The sequence below is a fragment of the Naegleria gruberi genome (assembly GCF_000004985.1).
Source record: "Naegleria gruberi genomic scaffold NAEGRscaffold_6, whole genome shotgun sequence".
Lineage (NCBI taxonomy): Eukaryota > Heterolobosea > Eutetramitea > Acrasida > Naegleriidae > Naegleria > Naegleria gruberi.
This window is the reverse complement of record NW_003163321.1, coordinates 533,548-549,959: the sequence shown is the minus strand read 5'-3', so window position 1 is coordinate 549,959 and position 16,412 is coordinate 533,548. Positions and strand designations below refer to the sequence as shown.

Below are 16,412 nucleotides of genomic sequence, written 5' to 3'. Positions count from 1 at the left end.
GATGTCTTGTGTTACCAAAGTATCATCCCAAGGGTAATGGCCAAGTACTCTAAGGTTTTTCTGTTTAGGTATTTGATTAAAAAAAATGAACAACAAACAATTCGATGAAAATTCTATCAAATTGATGGGTGAGGATTTCCTGAAGGAAAATGTTTCACCAAAGGCTAAATTACTGTTCATCACAGCTGTCGGATCAACACTCTACAATTTAAAGAATGAAAATAAGAGTGATTTTGATTTTGTCATGATTTACATGTTACCGTGTGAGCAATTCCTATCAATGCCTTCTTTTTCTATTGATGAACCAAAATTATCATATGTTGATATTAGTAGCATTGGAAGTGCCAAGGCAAAGGTGTTGAATTTGGCTGATAAGGGAATTTGTACCGTAACAAAGGATGGAAATGATATTTCATGTTTTGGTAGGTTGTGTACTTTGATCAGATCATTATTTATTATAATAATTATTATTAATTTATTACTATTAATTACAACAAAATAATAATATTAATATTTATATTATTTGGATTAATCTAATAATTAATTAGAAATTGGAAAATATTTGGAATTGTGTCTACATGGAAATCCTTTCGTATTTCAAACATTATTCGTTCCAGATTTCTTCCCATATAAATATCAATCAAGAGAATGGGAACCTTTGAAAAAGTTAAACATTCAATTCTTAAATAAGAAGGTTATTTCATCTCATTGTGCATTTGCTAAAAGACAATTACAACAAGGAGAGGGTAAAATCAAACGAGGTTACCAAAAGAATTACTACCACTCACTAAGATTGTGTTACGAAACTGAGAGATTAATTCAAGGAAAACCCCCACGTATCTGGTTTGAAAATGGCTCTGAGGAAAGAGATCAATTAATGAAGGTGAGAAATCATCTTCCCTCTGAAGAGAAACGAAGTGAATACCATCAACTGATCATGAACAAGCTCAGCTCAATAGAAAAGTCCAAACCTTGGATTCAACTCAAAGATCTTCACGAAATCAAAATGGAAAACTCTGACGAATATTTTGTCTATCATCTCAATAAGTTTGTCATTCAGCTCAGATTGAACGAATATTTACAACGAATGAATAATACCAATCAACAACTGTAAGCACCAAATTAATCACTCAAGCATTTCAAGAAGAAAATTTCAACCCCAGACCTCGTTAATGTTCCGAGATAAGGGAAATTAATTGGTTTCTAAACATTCAATATAATTCATACCAACAAACGTTCTACACAAACAGAGATATTGTTGTCTTTGTAAATTGATAACAAGAATGATTTCCTACCAATATATATCAGCCAACAAGGTTTTAGCGACAATACAAAAATCTTTGGAAGATTGATGAAACACCACTATTTAAAATTGGATCAATGTCTTCCATAATTATGCCAAAGAGCCGTTGCATCACGGCTGGTCGGAGAAGGTTGAAGTCATTTCATACTCACAAATAAGGCCTATATTTTCAAAATTCCAAAAATAAAAAAAAGCCTTTCTTTTCATATCATCAGATTTGCTATCATCAGGCAGCTTTGGCAATCTTGACTAATCATCATCATATTTTAATATTTATATTAGTCAATTTTAAATTTGATGAGCGCTATAGAAGACCCTACACAACAATTTACCAGCAGAAGGGATTTTCTGGTAAAGTGGACAGGAAAGCAAGAGAAATTGTGTAAACAATTACTGTCATCACAAACGATCCAAGAGAATGTATTATCTCAACTCTTGGAAATGTTTCAAGAAGATCCAAGATTTGATTTCGGAGGTTTAACAATTGATAACAATGTGGGAGTTATTGGATTGGAAGAAACACACAACATTACAAAGAAGAGACTCCAAGCATCACAGCTATTCCTGGATGTGTGGAAGTATTTGATTATTAGAATAGATATGATCAGCATTAATTATAGATTACCTTGCTACAAGTTAATTTTATTGTTGATCAAGAGAAGAGAATTTCACCCAAAGTATTTCCAAAACCTAATTTTGAATCAAATAACAAAGGAGGTCTCTCCATCACACACTGGTGCCGATCTCTCATCATCTACAGAAACAGATCTATCATTCTTGAAAATTAGTCCAACATTTAATCCTAACAACCAACCACAAAAGAAAGGTTTCCTAAGCTCTTTACTAGGATCTATGAAGAAATCCGACGGTAATGATGAACTATCAAAGAAGGTCCTATTGGAATACAAGGAATTACTGGTGAGAACTCAAGATTTCGTCATCAACCAAGTACTAAAGACGAAGAAGCATGAAAATATCGTTGTTGAATTGATGAGATTTTGTGCTTCTGTTCTGGCCGTAAACTGTTTCCGATTATTATCGGTCGATCAAATTGAGATGTTTGTTGCTAGCCTTTGTTTGAAACAATTTGATTCCGATTTTGTGGAACCTGAAACTGTTGATATTGTGAACACTAACTTGGACATTAAGAAAAAGTCTTTTAAAAACTTAAAGTATGTCCCTTCAATGACCAGTCTCTCGACCCTTCTAGGACAATATGACTCAGATGAAGAAGAAAAGACAAAAGAAGAGCCAGCTGAGGATGAGGAAAAATTATTCGTACTCAAGACAGCTCTGTGCTACTTTAAATTCTTCTTTGAAATTGATCCACTCAATGATCCAAATACCAAGTCTATTCTAATCAAGATGAGTGAATGGATGAAGAATGCATCTGTGTGGGTACCAACATCAAAGGTTTCAGCCGACTTTTTCAATTATTTCTTCTCAGAATTTGTGGATCAAATCAGTAAGATTATGAAACATGATACATCAAACAAACATTGGCAACTAGTGCCCGGATATACTACTCTTGTAACTCATTTTACTCAATTGGGTGAAATTTATTTGAAACAACATATCAATATTAACTTTAGCGATGCTATTGTTTCATCAACTGATACAACTAACAAACAAGAACAAAAAATTCAAAGATTAGAAGAATCAGCAAGAGGTGAGGATGGCCACGAATCCATCGCATTTAAGCAATGGTTGTCATGCTCCCTGATTGCTCTTCGTAACCCTAGAGTGATTAACATTTTGATGGAAATTTTCTTCTCAAACACTAACGGATATAACCCCGATCAAGTTTTCTACACTCTAGATTGGACGGACAAGTGGTTCGAAGAAGTGAGACACTTGGAACACCAATTCCAACAATATTTACTGTACAGAAATCAAAAACATCAACATACCTATTTCTACTTGGAATCTAATGACTCTAATATTGAACTATTTATTGGTTCACTACCTGAGAAGTAAGTATACTAGAAAATTTAATCAAGAATTAATTTGTGATATAGCTTCAATTTCGAGTTCTTTGAAACAGCAATTTCGAGACTTCTTGAAACAGACCATTTCCAAATTGTTTCGAGAACTTTAATTTTCGTGTATAATATTCTGGACTTGTTCAACGGAAGGGCAAGAATGAAATTTATTGGGCATGACTTGTTGAGAGATAGATTCTATCACTTGTTCCTTCATTGGAGTGCAGACATTAGAAGCATCTTCCAAAGAATTATTCTTTTCAAATTGCAAAGATACTCTTCGTCAGTATTTTCAGAATTTGCACCACTCTCTGCCATTCCTCAAGACAAACCTAAGAAGGATAAACCAAGTTCTCCAATAGTTGGAAGAGACAGATCTAACAGTAACTCACTTACGCCACCAGCCTATGAAAAGAAGAGAACAATAGTTTCAGTTGAAGATACAGGCATACGTCGTAGTTTGGATATGGAACCAAGAAGAACTTCAATATCTGGAACTCGTCCAAGTATTGAGTCTATTGTTTCCTACAGCTCTGTATCAAAGATTAGATCATCCTCAATATTGAAAAAGAAGAAGAAGGAAGCACAAGCTGAAGAGGCCGTTGATAGTGAATTCCAAAGAGTTGAAGAATCAATTGATTTGTAAGTATTGAGAATTTAATTCAATATATCCTTAAACAAAATTATTTTAGAGTTTTGAAGAGCAAGGTTGAAACATTTATTCAAACACTTAAATCAGTTCAGGCAGATTCCAAATCATTTAATGATCTCGTACGCGACAATCCATCCCTCGACATTCCAAAAGATTTAATTATCTATGTCTCAATAGCTTTAGAAGAATTTGAAGGATTACAAAAAGAAGCAGACAACTGGAAAAAGGAAGTTGCCTCACTACTCCTTGCCAATAAGAAGGCCTCCAAAGTCAAACTCTCTCAAACACCTTATCCTAGAATTAACTTCCCTCGTTTCACATTGCAATCCGACAAACTGTAATTTCATTAATAAATCACACTGTACAATTATTTCCCGTACCGACAATATTTACTAAAATGTTTACTAATTCGCCTTCTAAAATTAAACAAATTAAACACAATATTCTAATAAATTAATAAATTAATTCTAAAAAAATGTCTCAACAACTCCAAGCCATTATTTGTCCATCAATTCTTAGTGCTGACTTTGCCACTCTCGCTGCCGATTCCAATCAAATGTTAGATTTCGGAGCCGATTGGTTACACGTTGATGTGATGGATGGTCATTTTGTTAATAATATTACTATCGGAGCACCAGTAGTTAAATCATTGAGAAAACATACCAAGGGATTTTTGGATTGCCACTTGATGGTTTCTCATCCAAGTAAATGGATTCATGATTTTATTGAAGCAGGAGCTGATAATATTACTTTCCATTACGAATCGGAAAATGGTGATTTGGAATCTACATTAAAAGTTATGAATTTAATTAAAGAAGAAAATGAAAAACAAGGAAAACAATGCAAAACTTCAATTACTATCAAACCAAAGACTCCAGTTGATGTTTTATTCCCTATTTTGGATAATCATACTGAATCCATTTATATGATTTTAATTATGAGTGTTGAACCTGGATTTGGTGGACAATCTTTTATGGCTGATCAAATGGAAAAAGTCAAGATTTTACGTGAAAAGTATCCACATTTGAATATTCAAGTTGATGGTGGTGTTACTGAAACAACCATTGTTCCAGCAGCTGAAGCAGGAGCTAACGTTGTTGTTTCTGGTTCTGCAATTTTCAAATCTCCTCAACCTCAACAAACCATCAAGGTTATGAGAGAAGCCATTCAAAAGAATTTGTAATAAAGATTATTAACCATTGATATGAATACAGAACAACCACGTCACTGACTCGGTGAACTTTTTCCAACTTGGTTCCAATCTGTGATTCGTTTTTGCAGAATTTCATTGCGAAATCTTTCTCATAGCCAAAGATCAACATAATTTTAAATAATAAAAAAATGGTTCAAACCAATCAAGGTGTTACTGGTAGTAGCTCACTCTCCAAATGGCTTTTAGAACAATTCACCGGGCAAGGTCTCGAATGTTCTGCCAAACCACTCTCTGTTCATCCCTTCAATTCCGAACAGAAAAGGGGAGAGAATATCAATTTGCAAAGATTGGTCTTACATGCTGTACCACATGTGATTGATCAGCAGTCGACTGATGGATTGGTTAATGTTGATGGTTTTATGAAGGATTTTATGGATTTGGTGAAGGATTATGGATCACAAGTGGGTGGACAGACAGTTGATTTATATGTTGCCACTGATGGTGTGTTTCCTGGTGGACATGGATATAAGAATGTCCAATCGCCACAAAGGAAGGTTGTTTCAATGAGTTTGGAACAAGCTCTCTCGTTTGTCTTTGGAACGAGAGGACAGCTACAAAAGGAACCAATGTTTCTCCTCTCTCCCAATGAGAAACACTACATTTATCAAATGGACACTCGGGTGTTGGGAGATGCATTTTGGCAATTACAACAAACCAAATCAAAATTGGGAAATGTGGAAAATTTACAAAGTCAATTGATTGGCAGTTCACAATTTTATAGAAATATGTGGATTTCTTCTGATCAATCATTGACACCAATTCACTATGATAATTCAGATAATTTATTCGTTCAAATATTTGGAAAGAAACACATGATTTTATGGGAGCCAAAGGAAAAATCCTTACTCTATCTCAATGAGGAAGATCATCCAACCAGTGATAGACAAACACGTATCGATCTCACTAAGGAACCTTCTGAAATCGCACTGAATTTCCCTAACTTTTTCAAATCAAATCCTGTTCGTGTCACACTGAATCCTGGTGATGTTATGTTCATCCCAAAAGGATGGCCACACATGGTACTCTCAGATGGAAATTCTATTTCTCTAAATTATTGGTGGATTGGAGATGATTCTGATGATTCTGATTCATACACTGTTGGTTTATTTGGTAGACCATCTTCATTGTATTGTACTGAACCAGTTGGAGAAATCAAATCTTTGGACGATCTACCAAGGACTTTGGAAACTGGTGGTGGATTTTATGGTTCCAAACAAACACTCTATCCAGTACCTCCTGAATTCTTCAAATATTATTACTTGGTTTGTGGCCAAACAAGAAACTATTACTCCATTAAGGAATGTGGTTCATGTAAGTCCAGATATCATACCACAAATGTATGTCCAAGCGATGATGAATTCTATATTAGACAACCTAAAGTACGAGGAGTTATGAGATTGCCAACTACCAAGCAAAGAAATCAAAAGCTCGTTTCTTCTGTTAGCTCTGTAAATAATGCAGCCATTGGTGATAGAATATTCTCAAGCACTTGTCAATGGAAAGATACAATTATTGTAATTGGAGGACCAAGAGCTACCGCAGGACAAATGATTCAATTCATTGATGTAAATACTGGAAATGTTTCTGTGCCAAAGTTGAAGAATACGAGTGGGAAATTTGTCACAGAAACCAAGTGGGGACACTCTGCCACATGTGTCAATGATATGGTTTTCATATTTGGTGGTTTTGATTCTCAATATCAGTACAATGATGTCATTTGCTATGATATCAATGCTGCCTCTCTCATTAATGTGAAAACCAAAGGAGAAGTTCCATCTGCACGTGCCTTCCACTCTGCAACTTACATAGCAAAGTTGAATAGTATATTGATATTTGGTGGACAAGTCTGTAAGGGAGGTCCTTACGAATATTTCAACGACATGTATCTATTGAATTTATCATCTTTTTCATGGGAGAAAATTAAACAAGAGGATCATAACGATTTACCTGATCCCCTCTCTCAGCATTCAGCCATTCATTTGCCAGAAAAGAATTCACTTTTGATAATTGGTGGTAGTGACTCTACGAAATCATTTTCAAAAGTTCATTGTTTTGATTTAAAGAAAAAGACATGGAAAATAATCTATCCAGACAAATCAATTCCTACTTTGGCATTTGAGGCAAAGAACTTTAGAATTCATCCAACACCTCAATCAGCTTGTGAAATCAATGACTCAACTGTGGCCATTCTTGGATTTGGAGATGAAGGAAAGGGCCACGTTCTTCTTTTCGATCACAACGAACTATCCTTCAAAAAGGCCAATCAAACAGTTGGATGGGTACTTGGATCTTTCTGTACTAAACCAAATATCATGCATGTCATTAACTCTAATCAGCAATTGATCACCTTAAAGTTTGATAAGATTGTCCTGAATTCACAATGTCCAAATTCAGATCCTCACAATTGGAATTACCTCAATGAAGAATGATTTTCTTTGGAATGATCAATAAAACAACAATAAAATAAAACTCTTTTTGCATGGTTAGAGTGAGGTTAGTAAGTTGTTTACCTTAACAGTTCTTCCGCAATATTTGAGTTTTGAAATTTATGGAGCTGTAAAATTAATTTAATAGGCAATTATTGAATGGAAATATCAGAAAGTTTAGGAACCTTTACCAACATTCTCAAATTATTTTTGAAATATTGTAATGTCTTACAAGGTAAATTATGGAAACTAGCTCTATAAATAAATCCATGCCAAGGTCCAAAGCTAGTTGTTTCATCTGAGAATTCTTTTCTATGAACCCAAAAGCTATTCATTCCCTGACAATAAGGATAACTTAACTTTTGGAATGTTTGAGAAACTTCTCCGACAAGAACTATTTCACTTTCTGTTTCCAAAGTTGTGGATAATGAAGAACAATTCACAGAGAGCACTGTTCCAATATTGTGAAGAATTGGATGAAAATGAGTCACTGTAGAGCCCTCACCACCCATTTTACCATCTATTTGACCATAATTGTTCATCCCTCTTGGTTATTAAAAGAGAATTAGCATTCAATTCAACTATATCATTTACAAAATAACCTACCTGGTATAACATTTTCCATCTTCAAGTAGAACAACAAAATGTGAATAACCAGCAACCAATTGTTTGATTGGAGATGAAAACTCAGTTTTGATTTGAGTAGTGACATTGTCTGGAATACTAACAAACCCATCACTTTCCTCATCATTTCTATAAATATACATGGAATCATCCTGATGAACGAAAATAAATAAATCTGCTGCATATTTCGCCAAGACTTTGATTGGAGAATTATTAATTAACTCAATTTCATTTCCCAACTTGTTGTCATTTGTCAAATCTACAATCCTCAAAGTATGATCTGTAAAATACACAGCAACAGTGCTAGACATCATATTGTGAGCAATTAGTTTCACTTTTTTTTCCAATTTAAATGGTTTTAAAACTTCATCCACAATTTCAAATATATACAATTCCTCATCCTCCATCTCTAAAATTACATATCCCTCACAACAAGCCAAACATCGATTAAATCTCCTCGATTTTGAACTATCCACATCATTCATCAACCTTTCGTATGTAAAATATTTCACAACTCCCTTTCCCAACAAGAAACCTTTCTTTTCCAATCCTCTAATCATAAATATTGAATAAACTCCACTTGCTCTCCCACCAGATAAGATCAACGACACACGCTTATCACGTACCTCGTCAGGAAATTGTTCTCCCTCCAACGCAATCAATTCAAAACTATCTGCATTATTCTGTGCCATAAAAACAAAGATTGTTGCCATATTTCCTACAGCATAGAACGAATGAGCCTCTCTCACATCATTCAAATTGCCATATTTTCGAAGGGGTGGTGGTTTTACTTCTTTTTCAGTCGGACGGGAAGGTGAAAGGTCCTCTTGTTGATCATCAGACATTTTTTTCTAATCTATTTTTATTATTTTATAATTCTAATCTATTTTTATTATTTTATTATTATTAGCCTCTCATTAACCTCAAACCTTACTCAATGTAAATAATTCACAATCGGTTGCAATTCCGTCGAGAACCTGACCGTAGATATTGGGAAGAATGTTAATAGTTATTTTAAGTGTGAGGTTGATTAAGCAGTCTCATTTGTAATCCATACCAAATCCTTAGATTTCGTCTTTTGGTAATTAATATTAAGTGATTTCAATTGTTTCATTTCACCTATTAATTTGACTCCTTCAACACCAATTCGATTGTAACATATATTAAGTGATGTTAATTGTTTCATTTCACTTATAAATTTGGCTCCTTCATCACCAATTTCATTGTTATTAATATTAAGTGATGTTAATTGTTTCATTTCACTTATTGATTTGACTCCTTCAACGCCAATTTCATTTGCACTAATATCAAGTGATGTTAATTGTTTCATTTCACTTATAAATTTGACTCCTTCATCACTAATTTGATTATTATAAATATCAAGTGATTTCAATTGTTTCATTTCACTTATGGATTTGGCTCCTTCATCACCAATTCGATTGTAACATATGTCAAGTGACGTTAATTGCTTCATTTCAATTATGAATTTGACTCCTTCATCACCAATTTGATTCTTAGATATATTAAGTAATGTTAATTGTTTCATTTCACATATTGATTTGGTTCCTTCTACACCAATTTCATTTGCACTAATATCAAGTGATGTTAATTGTTTCATTTCACTTATAAATTTGACTCCTTCATCACTAATTTGATTATTATAAATATCAAGTGATTTCAATTGTTTCATTTCACTTATGGATTTGGCTCCTTCATCACCAATTCGATTGTAACATATGTCAAGTGACGTTAATTGCTTCATTTCAATTATGAATTTGACTCCTTCATCACCAATTTGATTCTTAGATATATTAAGTAATGTTAATTGTTTCATTTCACATATTGATTTGATTCCTTCTACACCAATTCGATTGTCACATATATTAAGTGATGTTAATTGTTTCATTTCACATATTGATTTCGCGCCTTCATCTCCAATTTCATTGTAAGATATATTAAGTGATTTTAATTGGTTCATTTCAATTATGGATTTTACTCCTTCAACACCAATTTGATTGTAACATATAGTAAGTGACGTTAATTGTTTCATTTCACTTATAAATTTGACTCCTTCATCACCAATTCGATTGTTACAAATTGCAAGTGATGTTAATTGTTTCATTTCACTTATTGATTTGACTCCTGCTACACCAATTTGATTGTTATAAATACTAAGTGATCTCAATTGTTTCATTTCACTTATAAATTTGGCTCCTTCATCTCCTATTTGAATTCCACGAATATCAAGTAATTTTAATTGTTTCATTTCACTTATTAATTTGACTTGTTCTATAGAGTCAAGCGAGCTTCTATAAAATTTAAGATGAACAATACTATTCATAAATTGACTTTTCATGAATAATTCAATTCTTGTTTCTGTAAATTTTTGATTAAATTGAATAACAAGTTTTGAACGTTCCTTGATCACATTAAAGAATTGTTTTGAAATCAATGAACAATTATTCAAAATAAACCACGAATCATCGAGCATGCAAATTATTTCAAAACAAACATCATCTGAAAATATTTCTTGTCGTTGCATTGAAACCTTTTTTGCTTTCTCGTCCATATTATTTTCCTCCGAATAATTAATTAATTGATTTTCCAAATCTTGTCTATTTCGTTTACTCATTTTTTTTGATTGTTTTTGTGTGAGTGACATAATATTGCAAGTGTCATAGTTGAGTGTTAAATCATTACCCCAATCTGGGGTTCCCATCTATCTAACCCTATAAATCGGCCATTTTAGAGAAATTGGTTAAAGTTGAAAAACAACATATTAAGTGGAAAGAGCACATAAACAAATAGTTGTCAATTTTTATAATTCAATATTTGATTTTCATAATCCCTCAAATAAATCCAACTCCACAACAAGTGTAGTTGTTGCATAGATTTCAATTCTTTTTTTTTCACTTGGTAATTGTTGTTTTAGATGCTGTTATTATAATAATGAATTAATGTATATATGAGTCATCTCCTATATCCAGACCCCAATGAATTGTAATGGAATCCAACAATAACAACAACAACTCTCCTTTACAGTAACAACGTTGGTGAGATACAATTAATCGTTGGAGTTGGAGTGAAAATTAAAGTTCCGCCTTAAATAGCAAAATTTCACATCACAACTCCTAACCAAAGAAAATGAAATCACTGAACTGCACCACTTCTTTATTACTGCTGACCATTCTATTACTGTTGTGTGTATGCTCATCATCTATCGGAGTAGCTGCTTCCTCCACACGCTCCAACATGTTCTATAAATTAATCAATAGTGAAAAGGAGGAGGGTATTAGTGGTGGATCCTACTTGTTAAATTTCAATGCTAGTACTCGTGTTAATTTGTACAGCTCTCACAATGTCTTTAATAATGAGACATTTAATTGGGAATCCATTATTGAGAATAGAGATAGTGTCAACAATTTTTCCCTCAAGTTGCATAGAGGACCGTGGTATTTGATTTTCTCTTCAGATGTGGAATTTAGTGTCAATTGCACCATCAGTCCTGTTTTTGAGATACCTCAATTTAATTCTCCGTATCTAATGTGTGAAAATTGCATGTTGAGATTGGATTTTTCAAATATAATTAAGGGTGATTCACAAACATATATTGATGTGAAGAATGACTATCCATATGAACCAATTAAACTCAACATTGGATATACTTTTAATAAGCAAGATGATCCAAAGTTGGAAACAAAGGTAATCTCAAGATTTGATACCATTTCTCAATATATTGACATTCCACAAAGTAAAAAGAGTGAAAAGCATGTTCCTGTCTATTTGCAAATTGAATGTAAAGCATGGGACAGTCAGTGTTTGTTGGAATTTTCAACACATGACCAAAATGAGGTAATTTCTGGAGCAATAGTTGGTTCAGTTCTTGGATTTAGTGGCTTGATGGTGATTGTTGTCATTTCAGTTGTTGTAATCGTGTTGGTTTTGAGAAGGAGAATCAAATCCAAAGAAAATCCTGTTGTTTAGTTAGTTTGACACAATAAAGTTTTCATATTTCTGAAATCAATTATTGGAGCGGCAATTTTTCGAGCGCATTTAGAAAAAAAATGCCGCTCTTCAATTTTTCCAATCTTCTAGGCGCCGCTAGTACTACTGGTGGTTACTACTCTGCCCTACTCGAAAAGCATCAGTTTGCCATTGGTTGCACAGCAGCAGCAGCAGTAGGAATTGTCGGATCCTCACTCATGCTCCTGAAATATTTCATGACGAGAGGAGTGAGAACTAATGGAGAGAAGGAAGATATGAGAGGAAAGGTTTGCTTGATAACGTACGTTGTTTTATTTGTGTGGTGATGGAGTAATAATAATATTGATTGATTGGGAATTTAAAATCTGCTGGTAATTGTGATGATTTAAATTTTTGGTCAATTTGTCATCATTGTGAATAATTTGAAATATTGTAGAGGTGCAAGTGCAGGTATTGGCTCCTATACTGCTGAGGCATTGTATAGACAGGGAGCTACAGTTTATATGGCTTGTAGGAATGAAGAAAAGACACAAAAGGTAATTTCACAAATTAAGAAAAAGAAAGTAAACTATGAGGGAGGATCTTTGAATTTCATTAAATTGGATTTCAATAATTTGGAAAGTGTTAGAGAATGTGCTAGGGAATTTTTACACGGTGGTTTAGTATTGGATGTTCTTATCAATAATGCAGGATGTGCTGTAGGAGGTAGGTTTGTTAATAATTGAATTTATGGTAAATTAATTTCATAAAAGGGGAAAGGTATTCAGTTCAAGGATATGAGGAGATGTTTCAATCGAATGTATTGGGTCATCATTTGTTGGTTGACTTGTTGTGGAATAATATGAATGGTAATCCTAATGGAGCTAGAATTGTGATTGTTTCCTCATATGCTCACATGTTTATTAAGGATTATGAGTTTTATAATACTGAGAAGAAGGTTCATACATTGATGAATCGTGTACAAAAGCCAGTCACACCATTCTCTAATTTTTTCTTGGTCAACCAGAATAAGCAATATGGTTTTACCAAGTTGTGTAATATTTATCAAACCTATTACTTTAATGAACGTATCAAGAATACTCCAAATTGCAAAGTTACTGTAAATGCTTGCCATCCAGGAGCTATCAAATCAGAATTATCGAGAGAGGTTCCTTATGGTCTCCAATCTTTGATTTCATTGATTCAATATTTTTTCTTTGTAGATTTGGAAATTGGTAGTCAAAACACCCTCCATTTGGCTTGTTCTAAAGATGTTTCTGGAATTTCTGGTAAATTCTTTGATCAATGTGCAGTTAAAGAACCATTGCCAATTACCAAAAATAAGGAGCTATATAATGAATTGGTTGACTTGTGCGAGAAGGTTTGTTCATCATACTCTCTCTAAACATGATTGTAAATTACAAAATAAAACTATTCTAAATGCCTAGCAAGGAAGAAACAACACTGTGCTCTCATCAATCTTTGGTCGTTGATTAATTCATTGAAATAATTTATATCATTAAAAGCAATTTCCAATATTAACTTTATTCTTGTGATTTACAATTTAAACATCTATTAATAGATTATTATAAATTATAGTTTATACATTGTTTGTTGTTGATTACAACAATTATTTGGTGAGGAAATCGAATTCCTCGTCCTGTAATTGTGCAGGTATATTGTTTTGGAAGATAGCATCGTTCATAATATTAAGAGATGAGGAATTTTGTGAAAGGTACTCGAGGTTTGGTTTAAAGATAAGGGATCCATTCAATAAATATTTTGGCTTACTCTTATCAGAGTGAATATTATTCAGCACTGATGAAGGAACAACATTATCAAAATCGTCCTTCTTGTAATTTTCCAAAGCTCTTTTCAATTGAGTATCAGAAAGCAATGGACAAACCAATTGTCTTGAGGATTTATCAACAAGTGAAGACTTGGCAGTAATCATCACGTCAGCTGTTTGTCTCAAGAAAAGCATCCCTATTCCTGTAATAACAACTCCTTGTGTGAATTGTTTGGAAGTACAAAACTCAAAGTTTCTTTCTTCAGCCCATAGTTCCAATATAGAGACGCTCATCTTTAACATAATACCAGAACTCATATTGCAGTAATTTCTCTTATGTGAATACACTGCATTGAAAGCAAAGCAATTAATAAAGTAGAATACTTGTCCGAAAAATTGTTCTCTGAATGTCTTTGGTATAAAGTTATTCTTGAATAGCTTGAATGTTTCATCAAGTACTTTTCCAATTTTGTTTGCATCAGCATTTGAAGATGGTTGCCCATTCTTACCAAATAAACCTTCAAAAAGAAGTGGAAGTAATTTACGAATCACATCTTGGTACAGAATCACAAAAATCTTATGAATTAACTCCAATAAATCCTTTTTGAATTGAGAAACAGGACCCTCAAAAGCAAATGAGTTGTCATCATCATTACCATTATCTGAAGCAACAAGTGAAATGCTAGTTGTTCTTATACCCTTTTCCTTATCCAATTCTAATACTGTTTTAACAACTGCTTCTAACATTTCAATATATCCAACAGTTGTTTCCTTTGATGGCAAAACATCATCTAGGATACCTCTACTACCAACATTGATTGAAGACAAATCTAAATCCTTGAGTAAGTCAACTTGAACACCTTGTTCGTGGGAATGAGTAATTGGGAAGTCTTTTTGTAAAAGGGTGAGTAAACTTAACATGACAGATAACCAATAGCATAATGTATCAAATTTAGTGTCATTACTTCTAATGACAGAAGTCAGGGCAGTAATAATCTTGGAAATTAATGAATTATTTTCTGGCTTGAAAGAATCCCAATGTTTGAGAGCCTTATAAATCAATGGAGCAGAAACTGGAATTTCACGTGAATATTCAGGTAATTTGTCTGTAATTAGATAAAAAACAAGGTTCTTCTCGTTGTTTTCTTTTTGAGCCTTTGCTAATTTTTCTTCAGTTACTCGTCTATTAATTTCAAGTTTCTCCAATTCCTTCTTGGCTTTTTCCAATTCTTCATTGTGGCTACTTGATTGGTCGTCTCCAGTCATACTGTTTTCATCATCAGAAGCATTATTATTATTAGTATTTGTTTTAACAGGTTCTTCAATGACTTTTCTCTTCTGTCTTTGTTGAATTGATTCATTGGTTTTTTCCAAATTCTTCAAGAAGGCATCAGAATCAAGTTCATTCGTTAAACTCATATTTTGACGTCTTCTGTCCTTATTTCTTGATCCAATAACACCTCTTCTTTCAAAGGCACTAACACCTGAAAGTGGTTTTGGTTCTGGTTTCTTGGCAACTGGTTCTTCATCCAATTCTTCATCTCCACTATTAAAGTCTTCATCCATGTCGTCATCCAAACCATCACTCAAATCATCTCTGCTCCTGGTCACTCTTGAAGAAGAACCTCTAGGAGGTGAATTATTGAAATCCTCCCTATCACTAGCTTGGTCATTACTTCCACCACTTCTTACATCATCATCTTCACGATTAAATCTATTATCATCATCTTCCATATCAAAGTCTTCATTTTCTACAATTTCTTCATCATCATGCTCTCCGAAATGATCATCATCATCCTCACCATATTCTCTAAATCCTTTCGATCTAAAACCTCCTTGATTATCTTCTTCACTATCTTCAGTAGCATCAGTCATGGTGGTATTATCAGTAAATGTTGTTAAATCATTTGGATCGGATTTCAATCTTGGATTACTTTCAATCTTGATTTTCAATTCACCATTTGATGATCCTCCCCACATAGGTACAGTAAATGTTCTAGTTTCGGATCGACTTTCCATTTGCAAAGATGAATAATCTGCTAAATTAATAGATAAGTGTCCAATCTCACTCTTCTTCTTTTTATCTCCTACTTGGTGAAGATGTAATTCCAAAAACTTCTTCTTATATTTTCCTTTAGAATTTTTAAACAATGTTCCTTTAAATTCAATTTCTTCTTCCCATGATGCTGTTTTATCTTTGGCAAAGGCTTTTTTTGTTTCTCCTTTATGTTTCTTTCCTCTCTTCCATGTTATATACAATATAACTCCACTCTTTGGTAATTTCATCAAGTGGAGAATTGTTATTTTAAAATTAAACTTGGCAACTTTCTTCCTTTTCAACAATGCCTGCATCTTCAATTATTATATACTGTTGTTATTGTTGTTGTTGCTGCTTTTATGATGATGGATCCTCTCCAAAAGTCCAAGACGTCGCTGAAAAATAGCAGTGCTGTTGTGTTT

At 33.3% G+C, this 16,412-nt stretch overlaps 7 protein-coding genes across 7 annotated transcripts; 5 read left to right on the top strand and 2 right to left on the bottom strand.

Annotated features, from left to right (window-relative positions):
* Positions 1–85: 85 nt before the first annotated feature.
* Positions 86–4,313, top strand: NAEGRDRAFT_78427 (uncharacterized protein; the record flags this gene model as incomplete). The annotated part of the gene is made up of 5 exons (XM_002681487.1): positions 86–422; positions 549–1,051; positions 1,586–3,276; positions 3,322–3,927; positions 3,978–4,313. The coding sequence occupies 5 exons, from the start codon at positions 86–88 to the stop codon at positions 4,276–4,278; spliced, it is 3,438 nt and encodes a 1,145-aa protein (XP_002681533.1). The 3' UTR covers positions 4,279–4,313.
* Positions 4,314–4,412: 99 nt separating this feature from the next.
* NAEGRDRAFT_30757 (uncharacterized protein) lies at positions 4,413–5,120 on the top strand (the record flags this gene model as incomplete). The annotated part of the gene is made up of 1 exon (XM_002681486.1): positions 4,413–5,120. One exon carries the CDS (start codon positions 4,413–4,415, stop codon positions 5,118–5,120), a length of 708 nt encoding a protein of 235 aa, XP_002681532.1.
* Positions 5,121–5,278: 158 nt separating this feature from the next.
* Positions 5,279–7,665, top strand: NAEGRDRAFT_78426 (uncharacterized protein; the record flags this gene model as incomplete). Its single annotated transcript, XM_002681485.1, has 1 exon — positions 5,279–7,665. One exon carries the CDS (start codon positions 5,279–5,281, stop codon positions 7,577–7,579), a length of 2,301 nt encoding a protein of 766 aa, XP_002681531.1. The 3' UTR covers positions 7,580–7,665.
* Positions 7,666–7,700: 35 nt separating this feature from the next.
* NAEGRDRAFT_78425 (uncharacterized protein) lies at positions 7,701–8,388 on the bottom strand. Its single transcript, XM_002681353.1, has 2 exons — positions 8,183–8,388; positions 7,701–8,122 (listed from the first exon to the last, which is right to left on the bottom strand). Exons 1-2 carry the CDS (start codon positions 8,341–8,343, stop codon positions 7,729–7,731), a joined length of 555 nt encoding a protein of 184 aa, XP_002681399.1. The 5' UTR covers positions 8,344–8,388; the 3' UTR covers positions 7,701–7,728.
* Positions 8,389–11,344: 2,956 nt separating this feature from the next.
* NAEGRDRAFT_63396 (uncharacterized protein) lies at positions 11,345–12,184 on the top strand (the record flags this gene model as incomplete). Its single annotated transcript, XM_002681484.1, has 1 exon — positions 11,345–12,184. The coding sequence occupies one exon, from the start codon at positions 11,345–11,347 to the stop codon at positions 12,182–12,184; it is 840 nt and encodes a 279-aa protein (XP_002681530.1).
* A 437-nt stretch (positions 12,185–12,621) lies between these two features.
* Positions 12,622–13,568, top strand: NAEGRDRAFT_30708 (uncharacterized protein; the record flags this gene model as incomplete). The annotated part of the gene is made up of 3 exons (XM_002681483.1): positions 12,622–12,889; positions 12,937–13,142; positions 13,191–13,568. Coding segments are annotated over 3 exons (852 nt in total), but the record flags the coding sequence as incomplete, so codon positions are not given.
* Positions 13,569–13,748: 180 nt separating this feature from the next.
* NAEGRDRAFT_57016 (DIL domain-containing protein) lies at positions 13,749–16,304 on the bottom strand (the record flags this gene model as incomplete). Its single annotated transcript, XM_002681352.1, has 1 exon — positions 13,749–16,304. One exon carries the CDS (start codon positions 16,302–16,304, stop codon positions 13,794–13,796), a length of 2,511 nt encoding a protein of 836 aa, XP_002681398.1. The 3' UTR covers positions 13,749–13,793.
* Between the last annotated feature and the right edge of the window lie 108 nt (positions 16,305–16,412).